This window comes from Heloderma suspectum, chromosome 3, assembly GCF_057233095.1.
Source record: "Heloderma suspectum isolate Gila_16-S chromosome 3, 16-S_ref, whole genome shotgun sequence".
NCBI classification, from domain to species: Eukaryota; Metazoa; Chordata; class Lepidosauria; order Squamata; family Helodermatidae; genus Heloderma; species Heloderma suspectum.
Genome location: NC_139460.1, coordinates 241,584,623 through 241,610,639, shown reverse-complemented (window position 1 = coordinate 241,610,639; position 26,017 = coordinate 241,584,623). Strand labels below are relative to the sequence as shown.

The 26,017-nt window shown below is 42.8% G+C and overlaps 1 protein-coding gene across 4 annotated transcripts in view; it reads right to left on the bottom strand.

Moving 5' to 3' along the window:
• Positions 1 to 26,017, bottom strand: part of FGFR2 (fibroblast growth factor receptor 2) — a 212,059-nt gene that overhangs the window by 141,835 nt on the left and 44,207 nt on the right. For 3 of the 4 annotated variants that reach the window (XM_084846046.1, XM_084846045.1, XM_084846049.1), the window contains exons 1-2: positions 17,557 to 18,079; positions 6,314 to 6,574 (exon numbers count right to left, since the gene is read on the bottom strand). In XM_084846046.1, coding sequence (XP_084702172.1) covers positions 6,314 to 6,488 — 175 coding nt within the window. In that variant the 5' untranslated portion in view covers positions 6,489 to 6,574; positions 17,557 to 18,079. Of the gene's footprint in view, positions 1 to 6,313; positions 6,575 to 17,556; positions 18,080 to 26,017 lie in introns of those variants that run through there. The other variant, XM_084846048.1, reaches the window with a different exon arrangement.

Sequence of the window (26,017 nt, the reverse complement as noted above, 5' to 3'; positions counted from 1 at the left end):
TGGACCATGGCACTACTCAAATCTAAGTTTTAACATCTTAACCTGTTCCCTGGAAAGATGTTATGTGACAATAAAAAATGAAAGAGACTTTAACGTAGTGGTTGTGTTATTTAAAAACCTAGGGACAGCTTGTCTGAACATCAGCTGAAAAGGGATAAGGGAGTTAGATGCCAAGGAGAGACCAAATTAACTAGCCCAGCGGGTTTCCCAACAGACAACATGGGTGAGAGAAGGTCAAGAGTGAGCTTGCTATTTATCAAATATGTGTCTGAACTAATTATTCAGTTCAACTAAGTTGCTTTTCAATTTGTGTGTGCAGTCAAACCTCCCATCACTAAGGATTAACTTCATTTGTATTCACTCTATTATAGGAATATAGATCAGGTTTAAATTTTTGAGACACAAAACCCCCCATGTACAGGTGACGACTGCTTAAAAGAGCTAACATAGAGGGCAAACTACAGCCCAATTCTCTTCTTCTCTCTTTTTAATACGGAAGAGTCACCATAAGATGATTTACCCTATCATAAACATAACCCCAAGAGGTCTGGATCAATATTTACCACATCCCAGAAAACAGCATTTTCCAAATGTTCAAAAATATATGAAAGTGACAAGGAAATGTAACGGCTCCTCCCACCCTGATAAATTGTAACATTTGGCCTAAGCCTAAAGTCTACATTATCCAACTTTCTATTGACAAAATGCATGTGTACTAATGTGTACAATGTAAGGAAAGTACACATCCTGACTCTGTTGTCAATTCTCTGTACTTGCCACATTTGGCTATAATGCAAACATAGAGGCTTGGGAAAATCCTGAATGCCCAGATGACATTAGCAAAAAAAGTGACTGCATCTAGGAATCTGAAATAATGTCCAGACAGTGCTCAAATTGTAGGGTGGGAGGGGTTGGGGTAGTTCTCCCCTACCTTTTCTTACCACAGCTACTGTTTTAGAAGTCTACAAAGGGGGGCATCATTGGCAAAAAGTCAGGGGTGGGATTTATAGATTTTTATTAATAACCCTTTACCTCTTTTCCTATAATTCAAGCCAAATAAAAATCCCATATGCTCAATGATACACATTCAACCATGAAGGTAATAAGCCATATTTGTGTATAAGGCTATCAATGGCTAGCAGTCATAATGGCCATAAATCATCTCCAGTAATACCAGTTGCTAGGAAACATGGGCTAGAGGGTGCTACTGCACTCATGTCTTGCTTGTGGGCATCCCATAGGCATCTGGCTGGACACTGTGGAAACAGAATGCTGGACTACAGAGGCTTTTGGTCTGATCCAGCAGGGCTCTTCTTACGTATGTTATTTTGCCCACCAGAAAACCTGATATTACAAGACGCAATCACATGCTTACAACAAACATGCCAGGGCACAAATATGATCTGTTTTGCATAACAGCAGTGCCTGGAGGCTGTTCTAAGGACTGGGGTCTCATAAATTGCTGTGCAAACAGAAATTAAAATATAATCTTAGGGCCAACACAGATACTACTTCAACTGTGTGCCTTGCAGTTATGTCTTCTTTTCATTTTTAATCCAGAATAAGTGAAGGGCCCCCAATCCAAATCTTAAAAGCTCTCCTATCCCCCATGCTAGAATCCCAATCGGGAGCGCTGCACCTACTCTAGAGTAAAAATGGAAACAGACATAGTGGCTAGACAATATTTAAAGTACTGTCTGTTTGGGCCCCCAGAGGGCAAACTAGCAAGGAAAGAACCCATCAACCCATGCAAAGGTACTTAACCATCTTCAAATTACTCCAGTTAAAACTACTCCACATTTTAGTTAGCAATGGTGGCTTTAGTATTATATATGCTAGTCAAACTAACTGACTGGACTGTATAAATAATTCATGAATGAAAGTACATATTCCATCAGGTATTCTAAATGCCAAGGTTTATGAAGATGTGTTTAGACATGAGCTCTAAATGGGCTCTTACAATTCTCTGAGGCTTTGCTATACTTACATTTTCATAAATGGTGTTGCTTCAGTTTGAAATCCTTGGATGAAATCCTGATCAACTTTAAAAGAATTCTGTGAATTCAGGAATTCACTGTGACTCCATATTCACAGGAGTCTGTCCTTGATTTTAGTATGGTCAGAATTCCACTAATAAATACCTAAATGTCACTGGAATCCATGGAGGGAGCAATCCTATGGCCGCTAGTCAGCGGCTAGACGGCCATAGGAAATGTGGTTTTCCGGGTACCAACCTCAAAGCCAGCACTCGGAAGAGGAGTGCAGAGTGGCCAAAAAGGCGCGTTCCAGGGGGCGTTCTGGGGCAGGGAAGGCAGAAATGTCGGAACGACACATCCTATGTGTCGTCTGGCAGCTGCTTCCCCCACTCCACCGTCCTGCAGCTAGACAGCTGAAATCAGCTGTCTAGCTGCAAATGTAGGACAGGAGAAACATGGAGGGAATGATAGGATTGCGCCCTAAAGTCCACTTGCTTATTTTTTTTTACTCTGTAAATGAGGTCCACTGTGTGCAGTAAAATCATAAAGACAGGAGGTGGGATCACTACCCAAATTATTATAGCTGATAAATGACTTGTGATTTTTAACCCATTAATCAATCATGTGAAAATAAGCCAGTTAAATAATATACTGTTTTAAGAGTTAAGTATTAAGATGCTGTAATATCTAAGTGATGCATGGAGAATACTCAGTGAAAGTACCTTTTTTTCAAATAAAATAAAGTCATAAATAAAATGCATTTATTTGCATTTTGAAAAAACTCTTCAAAGAAGGATCCTCTTACAGGAATTTCAACATATTTGATGAGGTCTGCTGAAATTAAATCTGATTTAAAAATCACCTTATTTTGGCAGCAATGCCCTGCATTCTGTCCTGGAAGTAAGCCCTACTGAATGCAGTGAGATTTACATCTACATCAGTATGAAGAGGATTCCATTTTCAATTCACTTAGGGCACAATCCTATGCATTTTTAGACAGAAAAAAAGTTCTACAATTCCCATATGCCCCAGCCAGCCATGCTAGCTACAGCATGCTGGGAGTTGTAGGGCATTTTTCTGCTAAACATGCATAGGATTGCACCCTAACTGAATTAACTGATTTACAGTCAGATTTACAGTCACATTAAGCCTTACATTCTATTCTTCACTGAAGTAGAAAGATTTAGGCAGATGCGGAGGGGTCTTTCAACCTCCAAAGAGAATGAGAATACTTTTCTGCGTTATATTCCACTGAAAAGCAACTTATAAATGTGAGAAAGTAATATTTATAAAAGTAGCTTAGCAAATAAAGGAGTTTCTTTTTCACAAAATGTCATCACCATCCCACACTACTCTGTCTCTTCTACCACATGAAAGTTCTTATTATGTCATTAGGTTTATAAGCCTGTTTCTCTTTGCTAGTCATTTTTCAGTGTTCTCTCTCACATCTGAAATTGTTTCATATATGTAAACGACATTTCTGACACAGGAAACAAAAAGTAGGTTATTTTTCAATAATGCCACATGCTGATAAGATCCAGATTCTGCACAGTGGATATCCATTCCAGAGGCAAGATGCTTTTAAACCTTATAGCAAACTCTCTTAGAAGGCCTAATTAGGAGAAAAACCCTCTGTAAAAACATTAAAACTACTGTGACAACCCTAAAAAAATAGGCTTTTTCCTTTAATACAATGTTCCGCATTGCACTGTACAAACATCCCTGCTAGTTTAAGCCAATGACTGGGATTTTAGGGATCTGCAAGAGAACAGTCCTATAGCAAATCACATTATATTCCCAAGAATCTTTAAAAAGAAAAAGCCTGGACTTTCTTTCACAAACAAATACAGCAGGTTGCTAGCCCTCAGAGTTGCAGAGAAAATCTTGAACACATGTTGGTGAGTTCTGCTAAATTACATGGAGGGTGGGTGCTTTTCCCCCCAATGACCAAGTGATCACTTCATAACCTGCCCTACCCCTACCCCCAAAGGATATCAGAAAAGTGGAGGGACTATCTTATTAATTTATGTACATTGCTCTGGGAGCCTTTTTGGCGGAGGAGCGGGGTAAAAAAAGCTATAAATAAATAAATAGCGCACCCACCCCACAAAACCCCTTCTATGATCAGCTCAGCTGAAGACAGACTGCACTGTCACTATACTTCATTAAAAAAAAAATCCCCTAGAAATGCATAATTCATAATACATCATCAATGTAAATAACTCTGAGAACTGATTCTAAGCATCTGGGAAAGCCTAATTTTATATACAAATGAGTAAGCAAAAAGAAAAAAAATCAGTTATGCATACAAATAAATTGAAGAGAGGGTAGAAAAAAACAAGTCACGTTACCGTATGAAATACAGAGACCAGATCCCCTGAACAAAGCATCTGGGAGAGGGCAAGTTTCATGAACATTATACTGACAAGATTGTTTTGACAGTTCAGTTAATATAAATGTGTTAGCTCATTGCAGTACAAGGTAACAGCAACTATATTAAGACTACACCGGCCCCTTACTGTGAGGCACAGAAGGTGGGAGGAGAGCACAGGGACCCCCTGTATACTGTACAGCACAATAAATAAAAACATTTTTACAATAAATACCCTGCAATCAAAAACATTGTCTTAACATTCCATAAATACTGCAGTTTCTGGAACTTGGGAATCGGGGTATGTCCCTAATGAACATCGGCTCAAAATTATCATGGATGTAAAAAACATTTCAGCAGTATAAAGCATTGTCATTCTTCCATATGTTCTTTGGCATGAACAGGCATGCAGATTTTGGTTGGATTTCAACACACCCTTGTAGTGAATGCACTGCAGGATTTTTTCCCTGTGGCTTTGAAACAATAAGGGAAACTTGTCCTTTAACAGCCCTACACATCATGCAACCCATGGGCCAACTGTCTGGTCTTGTTTTGTTACCCACCAAGGACTGCCTTCACTTCTGTCATGTGCAACACACCACCTATGTGGTGTATAAGGGAAGCAGTCTCCTGAGTACTCACAGGATTTGGAGACAGCTTCCAAAATCCTGGGGCACACCTTTCAGCAGCACCAGGAAACCTGCATTATATTCTTCACAGGAACCAGAGCATTGCTTTTCCTTTAGGCTGGTAGACATGAGCCACCCTTGGCACAAAAATCCTGGCAGGGCACCTTCATGGCCATGTGAGCAGTGTAATAAGGGGCTTAAGAGGAAATGAAAGGCAAAGAAGAAATCCTTATGGGTTTGTAAGGATGGTGTGTAGATACAATGCTCAAGAAAGGAAGGAATAGAAAGGAGATTCCAGTTACGTTGACAGCTACAAGTCCAATAAAATGGCATTGCTCTTTCAAATAAATGAAGATGTATTAAAATTAAACGTGCTACATTTGGTTCATGAGACAGCTAAAGTTCACTCCATGTTAACTATTAGTGGTAATAAAATGGCCATTTTGTGGCCATTTTGAACGGTGCACCCTTTCAAATAAACTAACTGCGGCCAAAAGTAATATGAACAAATGACCAAAGTAAACAGGACTTTTTTTTTCCAAAGAAGAAAAGCAATGTTCGTAAGTAAAATTTTAATTTTATTGCTACAAAACAGTGTAGCAAGTTAAGCATAATTGTAAATTCTGGAGCTTGGACCAAGTCCAATGGATAATGATTAAATATTATGGTTTAGAACCCATATTCCTATTTGAAAAGGTCTGAGACAAAAAGCTTGTTTTTGTTTGAGGATGGATACTCCAGTGTGAGCCCCACATAGCCTCTATTTTAGTGTTACTTATCTCATGGTTTAAGGTTAAGCATATGGAGAAGAAGGACTTCCAAAAATCAAAGCTTAGATCAAACAAAATACATGAAGCTATTTGTAGGCTTAAGTTGTCAAACTAATAATTAAGCCCGTTGTTTTGCAAAGACGTACACGTCTCCTTAACCAACCACGTGACTAAGCTCTCTTAAAATGGGAAGAGTGTAGTTGCAGGTTTGAAAGCAGTTACACACAGAAGTCATTGCAGATACTGGTCTTGGGAGAGTCACATCCACAACCAATGTTTTCTTAATAGTTGTACATCTCTTGCTATTACATCCTCCTATACTGTGTACATAACCATGTCAGCCACCATGGCACCGTAGTTCAAATAGGTGCACGTGGATATACCCGCAGCTATTATCCCTTTGTTGCAACTGTTAGAGCAACATCAGTGGTGACAATATAAATTTCAGCAAATATATTTTCCCTTGTGGAAAATGTGGTGATGGTGCATAGTTATTTATGCAGGGCTGAATTCTTCCAAAATTCCAGATCCTATAGAAAACAATAGAGAACGAATGTTGTAACTCACCTTCAGGTTCCAAAGTAGTGCCTTCGCCAACTAAATTGTATGATGGCCGAGCCAATGAAAATCCAGCCATGGTGATCACCACCAGGCAGATAAGGCAACATGAATCCCAACAGATCATCTTCTCAGTGCTAGTCCTTGATCCTCTTCCATACCTCCATGTGGACTTTAATCCCATCTGAGCTCTTCTAGGCAAGCATGGACTGAAAGCAGCACCTTAAGCCTTAATAAGTACTTTCCTGCTCCCAGTTGCTGCCAATTTTCCTGAGGGAAGGGGAGAAAGACCATTTGTGAGTTAATCACTCTGAAGGGCAGTATTAAAGTCTTCTCAAACACCCTAAACGTATCTCCATTTTCATCATAAACTCATGCAAATCCAGTCATGTTGCAATTTTTGTTAAGACTCCAAAGTAAAGGGTTCCCTGGGGTCATGAACTGGGCTGGAAGTATAGGCCTGTATCCAGTGGTGGCTTTTTCTTAGCAGAAAGCATTTCCAATGGCACAAGAGGGGGCACTCAATTTTCACCAATCCCTCTCCTACCTACTGGAGCCCTCTATGCCATATCCAATTCTGTTCCAGAGAATCCCCCAACCCTCAAGATCAGTTTCTTGGGGCAGGAGGATTCAGTGGGGGAATTCACAAAAACTAAATGTTCCAACTTCCATGAGTTTAAGTGCTTTCCACTAAGGCAAAACCACCATTACATACAACACATAAGTAGCGAAAGCAATAGGCCGGCTGGAACCTGGGCTGCATGCCTGTGTGAAGCATAAAAGGTAGAGAAGCAAAGATGGAGTACAAGGAAATTCTGAGCAGGATTGGCTTGGTATTTACTGCGGTAGTTTTATCCTCTGTTAGAAATACCATCAGAGACTGCAGTAGATTAAACACAGTTAAGCTTTAGCTTCACTTTCAAATTGTGATGTCTAAGGATGAAGAAATGTGGATACAGTTGTCAAATACTAAAGTACATCCTTTCTATAAAACCAGCATGAGCACCAGTGGGTTCTGGGGCACAAATATTTATTTATTTATATATTTATTATTAAATTTATTAATCGTCCATCTGGCTGGTCACCCAGCCACTCTGGGCGATGTACAACATACAATAAAAACAGTTTAAAACAATAAAATTCTACAATAAAAACATTTTCTAAAATACCCTAACCCACCCCAAATGCCTGCCTGAACAACGTTTTTAATGCACGACAGAAGCTCATTAAAGAGGGGGCATGACGGAGTTCCCTAGGGAGGGAGTTCCACAGAGTGGGGGCCACCACAGAAAAGGCCCTCTCCCTTGTCCCCACCAGTCTAGCTGTCCTGGCTGATGGGACAGAGAGAAGGCCATCCGAGGCTGATCTTGTTAAGCGGCCTGTCTGGTGCTGCTGGAGGCGCTCCTTAAGGTAGGCTGGGCCGAAACCATATAGGGTTTTAAAGCTCAAAACCAACACCTTGAATTTGGCCTGGAAAACAACTGGTAACCAGTGCAACTCCTTCAGCACCGGAGTGATGTGATCTCGCCGGCGGCTGCCTTTAATCAGGCGAGCCGCCGCGTTCTGTACCAGCTGCAGTTTCTGAACCGTCTTCAAGGGTAATCCCAAGTAGAGCGCATTACAGTAGTCTAAACGAGAGGAGACCAGGGCATGTACTACCGATGGGAGCAGATGGTCGGGAAGGAAGGGGTGCAGCCGCCGTATCAGATGGAGTTGATACAGCGCTGTCCGGCTCACAGCTGACACCTGGGCCTCCATGGACAGCTGGGAGTCCAAAATGACCCCCAGGCTGCGGACCTGGTCTTTCAAGGGTAGCCGTACCCCATTCAACACCAGGTCAACATCCCCCAGCCTCCTCTTGTCTCCCACCAAAAGTACCTCGGTCTTGTCAGGGTTCAGCTTCAGCCTATTCCTCCCCATCCAGCCACTCACCGTCTCCAGACATTTGGACAGGGATCCTACGGCCAACCTTGGTGAAGATTTAAACGAGAGGTAGAGCTGCGTGTCATCCGCATATTGATGACACTGCACCCCAAACCTCCTGATGATAGCCCCCAGCGGCTTCACATAGATGTTAAATAGCATCGGGGAGAGGATGGAACCCTGTGGCACCCCACAAGTAAGTGGCCACGGGTCCGAAATCTCCTCTCCCAGTGCTACCCTCTGGTACCTGCCGGAGAGGAAGGACCGGAACCACCGCAATATGGTGTCCCCAATGCCCAACCCCTCCAGGCGGTCCAGGAGGATACCGTGGTCAACGGTATCGAAAGCCGCTGAGAGGTTGAGGAGAACAAGGAAGGAGCATTCACCCCTATCCAGAGCCCTCCTCATATCATCTACCAAGGCGACCAAGGCCGTTTCGGTCCCATGCCCAGGCCTGAAGCCCGACTGAAATGGGTCTAGATAATCAGTTTCTTCCAAGTGTGCCTTCAACTGCACCGCCACCACCCGCTCAATCACCTTGCCCAAAAATGGCAGATTTGAGACTGGGCGAAAGTTGTTCAAGTCCTACCTCTCACATTGACTCATCAAGTCAATTTAAAGCTGCAGAAATGACATACAGTACCTTACTGGACTTTAATACTTCATTGCAGGTGGCTGACTGTATGATTGAATGTTTCCACAAATAAAGCATTCCCTGGATGCAGAAAGGAAGGGTGCCACTAAAAATAATCTCAGCCTGGCCAGGACCATCACAACCTATTTTGGCACGCTAGGCAAGGTGATATTTGGTCCCCACGGGCATACATGCAGCCACCCTCTTCTCTCTTGCCTGTCTTAGCAGCACCTGCTTCCACTACCACCACCCTCCTCCTCACCTTCTCTCCCCCAGCTGCTGCCTCTACCACCACCACCCACCTACCTCCTACCCACCTGCCTCCTCCTCCTCTTCCTCTTGTTCTCTTTCCCTTCCCAAGGCATCCCCCCCCCCAGCTACCTCCTCCTTCTCTTCTATTTCCCTTCTCCCCATTCCCCCCTAGCCATTGCCATCCTCCACTCTTCAACCTCCGCCCTGCCCCGGCTGCTGCCTGACTGACTGAAGGGTCCTTCCTCATAGTGAGGCATTCTGGGTGAGGTGATCCTGGAGACTGCCTGTGTTGTTATGGGAGCAAAGGCAGTCTACAAGGCCACCTCGCCCAGAATCCCTTGCCACGAGGAAGGACCCCTTCATACCAAGGCATTTGGGCCACGACTGGGTGGGCTTTCTGGAGAGTGTCACCGGCCACTTTTCAGCCCTAGCAAGGTAGCAGCTGGTGGGACGTCCCCAAGACCCTACCCCATCCCATGCCTAGCTCTGAGGGGTTCTCAAAGCTAGGCATGGGATGATTACATTCCAGATAGTTGTGCCAGGCACTTTTCAGCAAGGGAGTGCCTGGCACAGCTCTCTGGAACACCAGGCAGGCCAGTGCCTTTTACTCTGAGAGCCCCTCAGGCATTGGCCTACCACTTCATGCATGGTCCTCCTGGCAGCAGAGGGGTGTGTGGCTGCGGCTCCCGGTGCTGGCTAACTGCCACTATCACACGGCTGCTCCCTACACTGTTAATGATATCGAGCCAAATATCGATCAGTATCCGTCACACCCCCTTCCGATACCTGGTGGTTAAGCTGCCCTGCTTTTGCCAATTTTCCTTCAATAGTTTCAATGCTTGCAGCATCAGCTCCTCCTAATAAGTCACCAGTGTATCTCTTACCCCTATGAGAATGGGGTTGTTTTGGTTGTAACCAAGCTTGTAAGATAGGATTGCTTCACTTATGACACTTAGGATGAGTGTGAGAAACACTCATATACATAGAATCATAGGGTTGGAAGGGGCCTACAAGACTATAGAGTCCAACCCCTGCTCAGTGCAGGAAGCTTGATTCCCAGGTGGTCTCCCATCCAAGTACTAACCAGGGCTGACCCTACTTAGCTTCCGAGATCAGGCGCATCCAGCCAACTATCAAAGATTGACCCAATATTCTCCAATGTCCGCTGAAAAATCCTGAGAGTTGGCATACCCCAAGACAACTGGCAAAGGCTGAGGTAAAGTGGGAAAGGTCGTGATTTGGTATTTTACTGTGCTCCCATGGGTAATTCCTTTGTGGAATCCTGACTCCAATCCTTGTGCATCGGAGGGTGGGGGTGTCATAACAATTTAATGATCCAAATCGCTCATGTATGACAATGTCATATCTTCTGAAATATCCTCCTCATAGTGCATAGTCTTAGACCCAGATACCACATTCCCTTCACTAAAAAATTATGTAATGTATTTATCTGTTTCACCCAGAAGCTCCATTGTAAATTTGGAGGTGCCATAACATTATACCAGAACTGGAGAGTGTGATTGTCTGAAGAGATGTAGAAACCTTCATTATAAGTTCCTCAAATACTAGCTGCTGGGACTTGTCAAAATCAGGTATAGTATAACAGGAGCACTGGGGGTCATTTGCCACCCCCAGAATTTGATGCACAAGGCAAGCACCCTGTTCACCCCGCCAAAGGACCTCCCCTGAGCCCAGCCATTTCCCCTGATGTGCTTTCCATGTAAAGGGAGGTGTTGTTTTAAAATAGTAGAAGATGCAATTACACACCTGCAGCCTGAACTGATACAGTCCAGGAAGAGTTCTACTATGTGCTCATTTTTTAATAAGCCTACTACATGACCACAGACAAGTTAGTTTCTCTCTCAGCCTCAATTCCCTATCTGTGAAATGGAAATAATGGTGGCATGCCTCCAGAGATTCTGTGAAACAAATAAAATAAAGAATGTAAGAAATACTCAGAGCTTTGAATTTGCAATATATGCAATAAGTAACTACAGTACGCAACTACACATCTAGCTGCCAAATGCCAACAACATTTCTGTGCTTTTCTTTTTTAAGGAAGTTATACAAGATATTCCCGTTTTCAATCTAAAAGCCAAAGTCAAACATTAGATCCTACTACACAATCATCAACAATGCAGAGTTTTAATCCTGAAGCATTAATCAAATATGAAGAGATGCAGGCTACCCAGTCGAGTCCAAATATAACTACGCAGTATTTTACAACGCAATATCTGTTTTAAAGTAATAACCCGTTCTCAGTTTAGAAGAGATATATCCAACATTTGAAAATATTGATTCTCTATGTACAAAGCAATCCTATACATATTTACCTGGAAATAAGTCCCAGTATGTTCAAGGGGGTTTACTAAGTGTGTTTAGGATGGCCACCTTACTGAACTAGCAAGGCACAGATAGATTAAAATTGCACCACACGTTCTATGAAAACCTGTATCGGTCCATGTTTTAAAACGTTTATTTTATTTTGTTGAGTTTAAAAACAAAACAGGAAAGCTGTATTTGTAACTGTTCTATCTGAAATTGGGGTTTTCTGGGAAATTGCCAGCTGTGGCTATGAAATTAGGAAGGAAATAGCCACAGCAGTAATGGCTCTCTTTACTGGGGAGGTGGAGGCAGTAGGAGCAGTGGAGACTGGAAAAGAATTTCTTAGTTGAAGTGGGGGAAGCAATATTAATGTGACCCATGGCTACACGACACATGAAGATTTCTGCATGCTTTTAGGCACAGGAACTTTTGGATGCCTGATCATTGCTTAAGGGAGCTACTTTAATCAAAAAAATCTATGAAGTTTGTTTTAAGCAAATAACATAATTGCATACATGTGCAGGCCCATCATGTTTCATTTTACAAAATTACCACATTCTATTTTTACACTATACAAATCCTTCCATGGATTTGATTGGCTGAAGACCAAGAATCAGTTACAGCAGATTCTCTTTATCAAGGTAGATGCATTCAGACAATCCAAGATAAAGATAAGGCAACTCCATGCTCAGTTCAGGAACAGCTAGTCTTACTTGGTTTGGAAGTGTATAATGAAGTGCCTTTTCTCACAATTACATCTGAAATTTTCCGAAGATTCAACTCTGAAGCATTCTGTTCTGGAAAAAGTGATTAAAAGACTGAGCGTTCAGGAGTATGTTATTTGTGGGCTGCAACACACATTTGTATATACAAGTAGTAGTCCTGAAATCAGGAACTCTGGATTAGTCTCACTGACATCTGTAACTATTATTGCTCAACATTCATACAACAGGTTCTGTACAGACCATACAAGGACTAGAGACCCTGCCTAGAAGGTTTACAACCTAAACTAGGAAAGACAGGCGGAAAGCAGAAGATGTGACCAACAGCCACGCATAGTATAAATGGAATAAAGGCGAGACAGCAAGCAGAAAGTAAATGAATTCCTTTACCCACAGTTACATTTCATGTGCTGCATTCACCCTTGAACTCTTGGGCTTATGTAAGCCAATGTTCGCCCAGTCCCCAAACTGTAATATGGAGATGATAATAATTCTGGCTTAAGTTACAGGAGAGCTGTAAGGGTTATTTGAAATAACGTATGTGAAGTGCTTTGAAAACTCAAGGCAGTTTTCTTGAGTTCAATGGGTCTTATTCCCAGGTAAATGGGCAGCAGATTGCAGTTTTAATGTACGAAAGAGAGAGAGAGAGAGAGAGAGAGAGAGAGAGAGAAAGCAGCAGTGCTGGTAAAACATAGTGCCAAAGAAATATATAAAATCTGAAATTCATCCAGGCAACAGCTGCCATGAAAATTCCGCTGGCTTGGATGGGAACAGCGTTCACCTGCATGAAGTAGCTTAATAACTGGACTCCCCACCCCACCCCAAATTTCGTTGCTCATTTTAGAAAGCATTCAGACATCAGGGGATGAATAAACCAAATCGCCATGACATTTATGCTCATCCATGTGATGTGGTCAGTGACAGATCTTCAGAGGTACCTATCAGCTGTAAAAGAAAATTAAGATTCGTTTAATTTAAGAGAGCCAGTGTGGTGTAGTGGCTAGAGTGTTGGACTGGGAGCCGGGAGATCTGGGTTCTAGTCCCCACTCAGCCATGGAAGCTCACTGGGTGACTTTGGGCCAGTCACAGACTCTCAGCCCAACCTACCTCACAGGGTTGTTGTTGTGAGGATAAAATGGAGAGGAAGAGGATAATGTAAGCCGCCTTGGGTTCCTTTGCAAGAGGAAAAAGGGCGGAATATAAATGCAATAAATAAAAAAATAAAAAATAATTAAATTAATTAAAATAATTAAATTAAAGTAATGCTCCTTTTGGCTTTTCTGCTCTCATGTCTGCTCCACCCTCTTAGATTTTGAATGCAGCAACAATTCAATAATCTTTCTCCATTTTGTGTGTGTTTGGAACCTGGGTCTCCAGTGTCCAATTCCTACCCAGATGTTTGCTGCTTAGCTTTGGTCATCTCTCTTTGTCTGTCTCAGCCTAACACTGTGAGTCTCTAAGGGTAAGATACACACATAAAGCATTTTGCTCACAAAAAAGTGATGTAGAAGTGATACGTCATCATAAAGCCCACACTAGTTTCCCATCAGAAAAATGCAGTTGTAGACAGTATGCTTCAGAACCAAGATCTGATACAAAACCTGTGAAAACTGCATAATCAGTTTTCACCTTACACCATCAAGGCCAGAAAATGCAGTCTAGAGTTCCTGACAATGCTACTTCATAATGGATGCTGCATGCAGAACTTCATGATTCAGTAGTAGCATTATTTTATTTATTTAGCTTAAACCTTTTACAAATATGGTGCTTGGTTAAATGAAGTGCCCAAAGCACAATTTTCCTTGCATGACCTCCCATTAATTCATAGCTGGGAAATGAGACTGAGTCAACCTCATATGGCATATTAAAGAAACTGATGAAATATATTACCAGAAAAGGACATGGCAGGTTTAAAAGCATGTGATAGTTTTAAGTCAGTGTAACCTACATAGCTGTATACTGGTTGCAGTCAACAACTGGGATCTCGAGTCTACTGGTCTTCCTAGGGACAAACCCATTAAATTTATTCTATAAATCCTTCAATCCCTCTACCAGTGTCAAGACTACTGGATGCCTTATCACAAGTTTCAGAGTCTCTGAAAGAGAATAAAGAATAGTTATAACCCTATCTGAATGGAAACAAAGATTGCCAGATAGATATTTAAGAATAAGGGATGTTATGAACAGCTTTCCTTCCAGTGGGAAAAAGGAGGGAGTAGAAAGAAAAGTTTTTTTCTATGAAAATTAATGAAGGTGGGATGAGCATCCCTCAACACACTGACCTCAAGTAAACTTCTAGGCAAGCAACTTGCAAGCCTGATGTCCATCTCTGATTTTTGACAGGCAAAGTCATCCTTCACCCATAAGGGATTGGAAGCAAAATCCCTTACACTTCAACAGCAAAAGCCAACAAGACCTTTGAATGAAATAACTCTCACTACATCATTTCCAAAGCAACATTAGTCCCCACATGTGTGGATTCCCACCCCAATCTCTCAAAACAGATGGTCCCCTCTAGAAGGGAAAACATAACAGCCGCCGCAAATTCTTTCCCCATCTTGTTGCTAGTCTTGCTGCTGGATGATCTTATAGAGAGGGACCTCCTACCCTGGGTAATTATGTACCTCTATTTCAATGTTTGGAACACAATCCCAGCATGCTTTCTGGCCTTCACAATCCTGGCTTCCTGACTACAATAGCATAATCTCTCCCGGAGTCTCTGGCTCTGTGAAAGCCACACGTAGTGTTTTTTTTTCCCCCTTGAAAGGGAACCCTGTCTCTCTTCTCAGCCCTATACTGGGGAGGAGTTGTCAGCCTCCCATGATAGATAGCTCGCCTTGCCACCCGCTCATCAAGTCAATTTTCACCTCGTCACATACCTGCCCAAATGTCGTTGCCAAACTGACAAGCATGGGAAAAACGGCCTGGGTTGGGAGCCATACCAAATTCCTTCAAGCTGTAGCTCCACATTTTTTTAAAGACATACGCAAACAAGTAGGACTTGTTCTAGAGTGGCAGTAATTAAATTCAAGCCTAAGCATTCATTTTAATCTAGCCCCATTGTTATGTGTGCGATGTTTATCACTCCCCAGGGAAGTTGTAGTTTGTAGAGACCCTGTGCCGTCCAAATCAATACTGTGACCTGTGTATCCTCCCTACGCATTTAGAGTACAGCAAAATCTGTGCAAATCCCTATCAATGCCCTCTACCAGATTATAGAAAATTAGCTGTATCGCAATTAAGTGACACTACACTGACTGATTGCTGGAGGCCAGCAAAGCCCATCTCCCCTTTGCACTACAATCTTCAAAGGGATCAGCTATTAAACATTAATTCTGGAAGGTTATTCGGGAAAACAGCCTGGCAGTATCAATCCTTTTGCATTGTCTGAATTTCTTTCATTCACTTTTCCCCAGCCTGTTTTTCTCCAAGTCTTCTGTGCATCAGAGAGAGAGAGAGAGGAGAAATCTGCATTTTAATTGACATTCCAGAGAGGTACAGAGGCTGCTTATTGCAGTCTATTCAAACCAAACAGGCTTTTCAGATGAAAATGAGAAAAGGCAAGTAGAAGATTTACAGGGATTTGATACAAAGGAGACAATGAGGTTTGAAATGTTGATGGCGCTTCACACCAGCCACATAATGGGCCACTGTGTTTGAAAGGGCAGTTTTACACACCGAAAATAAATGTTTGTATGTACGTATGTATTTTCATCAGAATCTCTCTTCCTTTTTTGAGGAAGGAGAAGTATGAATGACTAGCAAAAAAGGGGCAGCCTTTAAACAATGCCTCCGCACAAGAAGAACCTCTTGTACTTTTGGTTTGCATTACTTCTACATCACGTTTCCACTAAGCTCCATGTAAATCATTTCTCTCCATGCAAACAGATTGTTGCAACATTCACTAAAGGATTCCATGTGTTGTTGTCTTCCTAACTAGGTCCTTCTATAGCACTATAGGTGAAAGAATTTACGCACACACAGGCTTGACGTGGTCCGTGTTCATAAAGTCTGATCCCTATTCCTTCCTGCAACTGAATAAACTAGATCCCCTTCTCCACTTCAAATCCGCCCCCCTTCTTCAAACAAAAGCCCTTTAATGCCACGCCAATTAAATCATAGCACTAAAATTTGGGTCCTGTTACAACCGTAAAAATCTGCAATGATTTTTTTTATATATACACTACATTGTGCGTATAATCTTATCTGGGAACATAATAGGGGAGAGGGGCACCGTCAGTGTTTACCACCTAAAAAAAAAAAGGTGTCGGGGCTCAAGATTAATGGAAAACGCTCTGTCCTAGGAACAACTAGAACTGATCAGGGGAAGGCACTCTGCACATGCTCAAAGGTATGTCTTATTATACTTCTAACGTTCCGTGGCTAAAACTTAAGCACTGCTAAAACTTTCAGGGAGTTACGCATCTGCTCAAGTTAAGGCACAGTTATAGGATTTACAAAAGACTTCCCTGTACCTGACCGAAGAGGCTGAAATGTGCATCTAACATACTGAAGAAGTTAACTTAAACGGATTAATTCATGGATTTTCAGTTTCAAGAGCTAAGGCAAAAGAGAGCGCGGGGGGGGGGGGGGAGTTGAGGAACTTTGCCTTTTACTTGAAAAGCAAAACAGAAGCTCCCAACTCGATTTTACAGCACACAGGTTGCCATCCTATGCGCATGAACCTGGCCGTAAATTCCACAGAAACCAATGGAATTCACTCACTTCCAAATCAAAGTGCTCAACTCAGTGTGTTAAGACCTTGGCAACCTCGCATGCCGTACAACATAAACCACATCATCGTGGAATATCTCTTTTGGGAAGCGCTGATCGCGAGAGACGAAACTAGGTTTGCGGGGGGGGGGGAGAGACTGTCAACGGCAGGAGGAGGGGAGTGTTTTTCTCCCCCCCCCCCAATCCCAAGAAGGGAACTCCTAAACTCCGTCAGGTCAGGCTGATCAAAACGTGGGCGCCCGCTAAATCCACATGAGGCCCCGCCTGGTTTAGCCAATTTGACCCGTGCCTACATGGAGGTTCCACGCTCACTCTGTGTTTGTAGTTGCTACACTCCATGTCACTTGAGAAACAAACATGTCAAAAGTACCATCACATGGGATACCCCTTGTTTTCAGAACAACAGCCCTAGGGAAGAAAAGGGAAAGACCCGTCGCTATTTGGCAATGTTTTGAGCATGCACCGGGTACACGTTGCTTCAAGAAGACACAAGGGGGGGGGGGGGCTAGCCGAGAGATGGGCCAGTGAACCTCACTCTTTTAAATCCCAGATTTTAAGCTGGGGGTTAATCCCTCTTCTCCAGTCGCCCCCCTTCACCTCCTCCTCGCCCCCCCCCCCCGCCCGCGCGCCTCTCAACTGCGAGCCTAGCCTGGTCCAATTACCTTGTATGAAAAGGCTCCGAGTAAACGATCTGCTGTTCCCTTGCAGCGGGCGTGTGTACGGGATGAAGCAAAGCGACGAAGGCAGGCTCCCCCCGGGGGCGGGGGGGAGAGGGAGAAACCCCTTTGCAAAAGCGCAACAATCGTTTCTTGCTTTATTCCATATTCAGGCGCCCAAAAACATCGGTCCGAAGCCCCAAACCCGGGCGGGGGAAGTCGGCGTGGCTCACCCCCATCTCCGCCGCCTCAACAGTTCCTTCCCAAAGCCTCTCTCTACGGAACAGCCAGCAGAACGGAGGTGAGTTTGTTCGAAGGGGTTCTTAAAAAAAATAAATAAATTATCTTTTAAAAAAAGACGAAAACCAGTGTGTCACGAACTTTTTCCTCCCCACTTCATTAAGGATCCAGCTTTGGGAAAAGACACAGAACTCCCAAAAGTTTGATCTTTTAAAAAGAAACAGAGCATAAAACAGATGCCTTAAGTCCAGATCCAGTCCATTCAGAATCCCTGTTGCAACCAAACTCTAGAGCTTTATCAACTCTACCACCCCTTTCTCCCTCTCTCTTTCTCCCTCTCTTCCCCCTCCTTTCCCTGGTCACTCCCCCGAAATTGAAACCCGAGCCATTTCCTGGACAGTTCCTCTGCCAATCACAGCAGTTCAGCAATAGTTGAACTCCGTGTAGGCTCTTCCCCTTGTATTAGAGATGCATTAAGAATAGGGCTCTCTTTCTCTCTCCGGCAAACTCATAGAAGCACTCAGGGGGGGAAAACGCCTCCAAGCGGCACCACAAAACCAGCAGGCCGAATTTTTTTTTAAAAAAAAAAAACCTTTCTCACACACTCACTCACTCACCAGCAAAAAAGGAAAAGTACTATATTAATATATTGCTGATTGTCACCGCCGTGAGTGTAATTTGGAAACAATGTTAAAACCAAAATCCCATACTGTTATGTAGATGGAAAAAGATATAATGGTTTCGATGACTAAAGTGTTCCCTTTTTGCCCACTGGAATTTCTGCTGACTGGTGTCCTCACAAGGTACTAGAGGACAGGATCACGCACTAAAAAACAGACACTCAAACTGGGATGTGGTCACCCACACACCCAAGAGCAAATAGAGCTGTTCTGTGAATCATTCTGTCAAGTTCCTATGGGACGTGACTTTATTTTACATTTTGGGAGCATGATCAATACGTTGTGAGCCCCTTGTAACAAATGGCAATGCTGGTCATAATTGGCCACTGAAAGGCTAGTGATGGAACTGAATCTAATATTCTTCAAAGCCAGCCTTTCTCAACCTGGCCTCCTCCAGATGAACTAGCCTTCAACTCCTATCAGCCCCAGCCAGCATGGCAAATAATCAGGAATTCTGGGATTTGTAGTCAAAAAACATCTGGAGGGCACCAGGTTGTGGAATGCTGTTCAAGGTATTTTTCATATGCTGAAGGGCGTAAGGGGAAATAGACTGAAAAGTAGAGTGTTCTTGATAAAAGAGGGGAAGAAAATTAAGAAGGACTACTTTCTTCAGTTTAGCTAAAATACCGACACCCAAATTATGACTGCATACAAAGGGCAAAGGAACTTATGTGCAAATCGGTTGGAATGACTGGGTTTCTGTTCATTTCAGTACTACTTACAGAGGAAAATGTCCTGGTGGATTATGCTCAAATTCAGAAAGACCTTACATTTAGGTTGTGTGCTTCCTAAGTGAAGACATTGGGGTCAACATGAATACATACAGAAATCTACTTTAAAAAAAATCCAAGTCACAATGCAAAATGACCATATCATATTAATTCATTTTCACCATCTATGAAATTAAATATAGGGCAATCCAGCACAGAGTTGGTGTGCTTGAGTTCACTAAAACCAATGGGTTTAAAGAACCCCTAATTCTGTGTTGGACTGAGGCCAAGAACTTGCAACCTGCCAGAATACAAGACGAGTTCTGAGTGAGCCAGTAACGTGAGGTAAGTAACCCTAAGAACTTGTAGAGTTATTTAACTTCATTTACATACATGAAGCTAACATTAGTCACCTTATGACTATATACCCAAAACTCTCCATTTCCTTCAATAGCCAACTTGGTTGACCAGTGCCAACCAGTAGGACAATAAAACAGAACCACCCACAGCCAAAGTAGTGGTCAGGGCCAGCATCAATGGTAGGCAAGGTCAGGAAGGGCCAGCATCAATGGCAAGGTCAGGAAGGGCCAGCATCAATGGTAGGCAAGGTCAGGAAGGGCCAGCATCAATGGCAAGGTCAGGTAGGGCCAGCATCAATGGTAGGCAAGATCAGGTACCTTCCAAGGGGCCACAGGCAGAGAGTTCTTTTTAGTGGACCACCTGCAAAAACCCACCAGCAGGGGCCCACTTTGACAAGGGCCTGCTGAAGTTCCTCCTATTCAACCTACTTGTTCACTTTCCTCTCTCTCTGGTCCAGAGACCGGTGGTGGCGAGAAGTAAATGCCACTACCTGCTTTCTCACTGGCTCTCTAACTGTCAGCAAGCAATAGCAATGATGAGAGAGAGGATAAGGAGCAATAGCAGCTGGGGACAACGGTGGTGAGAAAGTAGAATCAATGAAGGAGGAGTCCTATTTAAGGGGGGTTTGCATACTCATGGGACTCGCCAGGTATGAAAATTAGGATTGTTTTGTTTTTTAAAAGGGAAGAACCATAGAACCCTTCCAACAAGGGCTATGTATGTCTATGATCCTCCCACAAGAACAGAATGTTAGGGACACTCAAAATATCTGAAGCAAGGTGGAAAGAGGATATTGGTAGCTGAGATATAGTGGTCACAGTAGAAAAGGATAGTTGGTCTGAAAAATGCAGTTCAGAATTGTTGTAGGCCAGATCTACACCTTGTGTCATATCATTACAATCCCACCATGGTAACACTATATCCCCCTTGTGCATTCATACCTGATAGGACACACAGTGACACTTGTTGCGGTATTTTGGATAATGTGGAATAAAAAGCAGGAAATAACACTACAAAAGCAGTATATCAGATGTGTCATGTGCCCCAACAGTTATCAGTGCACTTCAATACAGCTATAAAGCAGTAGTGTAGATCTAGCCATAGCGTGAGAGAGAGAAAAGAGTTAGACTGAATCACAGATCAATTTCTGAGACTGACCGAGGGCAAAAGATATAGCAAAACATTGATGTGACACATGCAGGAGTGCAGGGATGGGCAACTTGAGGTTCTCCAGATGTTTTGACCTACAATTCCCATCATCCCTCACTGCTGGCTAGGGATGATGGGAGTTGTGGGTCAAAATATCTGGAGGGCCATAAGTAGGGTAAAAAAAAACAAATCATATAAAAAGAGGGAAAGCGAGAGAGAGGAAAATTACAAAAAGGTGTTAATTTGGTGTTGTTTAACTTCAGAACTTGCACTAATTGTGTTCTAAACACCCTAGTGGGTAACCAAGCAAAATCCAAACCAGCAATCACCACCACAGACTAAAAAGTAAACTGAAACCCATTAAATGCTTTATTTAAGAACATTACCAAAAATTAAGAGAAGTAGCATAGTGGTTATATGAGCATTAGAAAATTTCTCTGTGATTACAGTGAAAGAAAATGTAACAAATATGAGATTAACCAAAAGAATTGCAATTGACAAAGCTGGAACTACAAATACAACTAGCAAGATAACAAATTGAGCTCCTAACATTGTTATGACTCCTTCTTCTTATCCTCCTGCTTACTACTTGCATTATAAAGCTAAACTTAACATGCTAAAAATTGTTAACTCACTGTTTTACTTCTTCCTGCACATTACTTTAATATAAAAAGCTAAACTAAAGCATTACTAAATTCTTTTAGGCATGTGAAGAAATAAACTTCTTAGTTTAAGAGTCTAAAGAGGTCCATAGTTACCCAAATCCTTGGGTTCAGTGGTCCAGAGAAGATCAGAGGTGAAGCAGCCAGAACTCTCCCTACCTGTGCTTTTATATACTTGTTCTGGCCAGAGGTGGGGGCCTCCATGAGTGAGGAGGCAACCATCTTCCAATCAAAATGGGGTGTGTGGGTGGTTAGACCACCCCCTCGCCAGTCAGGACATAGATAAGACAGTCAGCGGGGTGTCCTCCAAGAACATGACATTTTATGCCCATGTGGTTGGGAATATTTTAGGCACTGTATAAAAGGGTTAATCTGAGACCTGGACACATTGCTTGTGCCTCTCTCATGCATCCTCTTTGAACTCACAGTCATCATTGGTCCTGTTTGGCCATATCCACCCCAACACCTGTGTTCATGCTTTCGTTATGATTTCTTAACCAATAGATGTTGAGCTTCAGCATTTCTTACTAGCATGTGTACAACACGAGGTGTCTAACAGAGATTTTCCTCCCCCTAGTGGGCATCTGAGCATGCTCAGTTCTTCTGTTCTTTCACTGGTATCAGAGCTGTGACCACGCTCTGTGCTATGGAAACTGCTTGCAAAGACAGACGCTTTTTTTTTCCAGTCCATTGTCACAGCCAGCACTGATTTAGCACATCCACAGCCTCACCTGAAGAAGATGAAAAGGAGAAATAGTGCTGCGTGTCATCAGCATACTGATGACAGCATACTCCAAAACTCTGGATGACAGCACCCAACGATTTCATGTAGATTTTGAATAACATGGGGGACAAAACCGACTACTGTGGGGCCCCATACTGGAGAATCCACGGGGCTGAGCAATATTCCCCAAGTACCACCTTCTGGAACCGACCATCCAAAGCAGGAGCAAAACTGCTTAACACAGTGCCTCCCACTCCCAACTCAGACAAGTGTCCCAGAAGGATACCATTGTCAATGGTACTGAAAGCCACCAAGAGATCAAGGAGAATCAACAAGGTCACACTCCCCCATCTCTCTCCCAACACAGGTCATCATATGAACAAGGCTGTTTCAATGCCAAAACCCATCCTGAACCCTGACTGAAATGGATCTAGAAAATCAGTCTTATCCAAGAGTGTCTGAAGCTGGTTGACAACCACCTGCTCAAGAACCTTGCCCATTTGCCACTGGCCTAAAATTATTAATTTTAATAATAATTAAAAACATTCAACCATTCCAGATCAAATAAGGCACCTTCAGTTTGAAGTAGCCTCTTCAGTCTTTTGTTAACAAGATTATTTAACCCTTTTAGTAATGATTAACAAAAGGAATCAATATGAAAACCATTTAAATCAAAGGAAACAAGAAAAAAGTGGCAGGGAGGAGAAGTGTTTCTAAAACAGACAGAAGAAAAAAAATTAAAGTGTTGTCACCCAAAGTAAATTTGTTTAAATGGCAGGGAAATACCAAAAGCCAAGAAGAAGAGAGGAAATCAAAGGTATTTGAACTCACAATAAGCAGAGTAAAACAGGGACACCATTGTAAAAGAAATCAGATTTATTATGAGAGAACAACAAAGAATAAAGCTGAGTAGATGCATTTTTATTGAAGAGAAATAAGACACAAATGTCACAGTCAAATATATTGGTATGTCAGGGGTTTTAGGGGGGGTTTACTGGGACACTTCATAGGCCTCTACATGTTTTAAAACAGGAACAACCCTGAGCCCTTCAGAGTGCCAATGCATATCAGTTTTGATTTAGGCAAATTAACACATGTGGACCAATACTGCACCAACATTTTAGTGTGAGTAAAGAGGAGATGATTATGCAACATGCTCTCACAATGGAAAGGTCAGTATCCCTTTAGTATAGGCATGGGGAATCTCTGGCTCATGGACCAACCAGATCTCCATCCGGCCCACCAAGTTTCTTCCCCAGGACCCATCCATTCTCCCTAGGTAGAGGAAACTCTTATCTCTGATCATTGGATGATCCGAGATAAGAGCTTTTCCCTGTTGCATGGTTAGAAAAGGGCTTCCTTTGTCAATGCACAGCATGGAAAAGCACTGACTTTCCCATGGAGGGAGAGATTGCTCCATGGGCAGTTCATTGCCTTTCTGTTCAGTGACAGTCTCAGTGAATTTACTGTTTGTACAATGTTATTACCTTCACCCATTTTAGACAATGAGGAAAGGCTAAAGAATCTTTTGCATTAATGAGTTATTGGCAATACCATGCATTTTTTAAAGTTTACTTACACAATATTTACTTAAATCTTTACTGAATAACGTTGCAAAGATTTCAGATTTGTTGTTTTAAATCTAATCCTCACACAAATCACAACTTTGAAGCTTCACAACTTCGAAACTTCAAAGATCGTGCCTGAATTAGGAAAAAAGACATTGTGGAAAAGCCCCGATTCTGCGAGGATATCGCCTTAATTAAAAACAAAACATCCGGAGTGGGGGATAGGAGGGGGTAAAACTTAATCTCATTTGAAGGGATAGAACAACCCCCTGCTCAGTGCAGGAAGCCTGATACCCAGGCGGTCGCCCATCCAAGCACTGACCGGGGCTGACCCCACTTAGCTTCTGAGATCAGACAAGCGTGCGCACATCCAGCCTTTTGCTTGTTGCTGAGGAAATAGGGGCTGCTGAGGAAGCTATGCGATCTGTAGCCGGAAGAAGACATGGCGCCGTCGAGAGCTGTGATTAGACAGGAGGGAAATACAAACAGTGCTGTATATGGACAGGCAGGGGAGGAGACTACAAACGGATACGGTAGTGAAGGTGGAAAATCAGAGCACGTTAAGGGGAAATACCAGGAAATTAGGGTATTGAAAGCGGGAGCACGGAAGTGGGAAATTCCAGTTCCAATTCGAGGCATGTACTGCGTAGTGTGAAAGGTGGGTGGTTAAACCTAATTGGAAGCAAAAAAAGACGGTAAGTGTAGATCCAGCCTCCTCCTCCTGTGTTGTAATAAGCAACTAAACCCACTGTGCAGAAGGGAAAATAACTGGTTGAAAAGCCACTAAATGGTTAATGCAAGTAGAAAGTTGGGCTGCTGGTTTTTGTTTCACTTTTGCCTAATTTTTTGCCTGCTTTTACTTGTAACAAGAAGATGCTCTTAACATTAAGTAAAGGTCCTGTTTAAAGCCTGCAGTTGTCTTCTGTCTCCAGTGTGGTCACACAAAACTTATTCTGCAACACTCTGGAGCTAGTATAGAAATGCAGCTTTCCACACACTGGTAACTGTTCTAAAGAAGATTATCCAAGTAGTATCATGAAGCCTACATGGGTATAGGACAAAACTTGTGAATAACTCAGGGCAAAGTAGGGTGCTTTAAAAGGTGAAAGTTTATTCAGGGGGGGGGGAAAGAATAGGACACAAAATCAGGCATATAAAAACAAATACGAACTAGCAAGCCAACTTGGCTAAAACTCTCTTAGCTCAGATAGAACATGCATTGTCAAGGCAAGATGTTTAGTTACTACAGCTCAAACACACACATACACACACTGTATTAATCTATGAACAGGTAGGCATAGTTACTATCAGTCAGAAGTCAAAGCAAGCCTCTCTCCTTTTATTACGTGGCAACTGGCTTATACAAATGTGTAATACAAGATGCTCCTGTGCAAGGAAAAGTTCTAGCTTCAGACGTATTTAGTGATTTTGTGAGTCAGGCATTTTTTTAAAGCAAAGAAAAGCTGTTACATTTCACATTCGACAAAGTTGTAGATGGGGTTCATACTTTACTGTGGAAGCCATTAATTCTCAATTTCTCCCCCTCCTGTTGTGGTAGTGTTTGGATGTAGCAACAATATAGGCTGAGCTAATGATATGATTCCTTGCCACATAGAATCATACAATAGTACAGTTGGAAGGGGCCTACAAGGCCATCGACTCCAACCCCCTGCTCAGTGCAGGAATCTAAGTCAGAGCATCCCTGACAGATGGCTGTCCAGCTTCACCTTGGATGCCTCCAGTGTGGGAGAGCCCACCACCTCCCTAGGTAATGAACACTGGCCTCCTAAATTGATGGTGCTTGGGTTGGGAAGAACCATATCATCTAACTTGCTGACATGGAAGGTTCATACACCCAAACATTACTAAAGCAGTGTAGGGGAAAGTCACAGGTGACTAACATTGAATGGCTGTGGAATCTGTAGAATACAGGGCCAAACTACATATTCTACTAGTTGCATTGGTGTAGCTGAGGCTGCCATTTTTCCTTACTCTCGTGTTAGCGTAGAGGATAAGATGGAGAGATTTTCTATATACTATACTAGGCGCTTATTCTTTGACTCTTCCTAGCAGGCCTGACATCATCAAAAGAAAACCCATAGTTTGGTCAAGAAATATTGTTGTTGTTGTTCAGTCGTGTCCGACTCTTCGTGACCCCATGGACCATAGCACGCAAGGCCATCCTGTCCTGCGCTCTCTCCTGGAGCGTGCTCAAGTTCATATTCATTGCATCCGTGATGCTATCTAGCCATCTCATCCTCTGCCGTCCCCTTCTCCTTTTGCCTTCAGTCTTTCCCAGCATCAGGGTCTTTTCCAGGGAGTTTTCTCTTCGCATTAGGTGGCCAAAATATTGGAGCTTCAGCTTCATTATCTG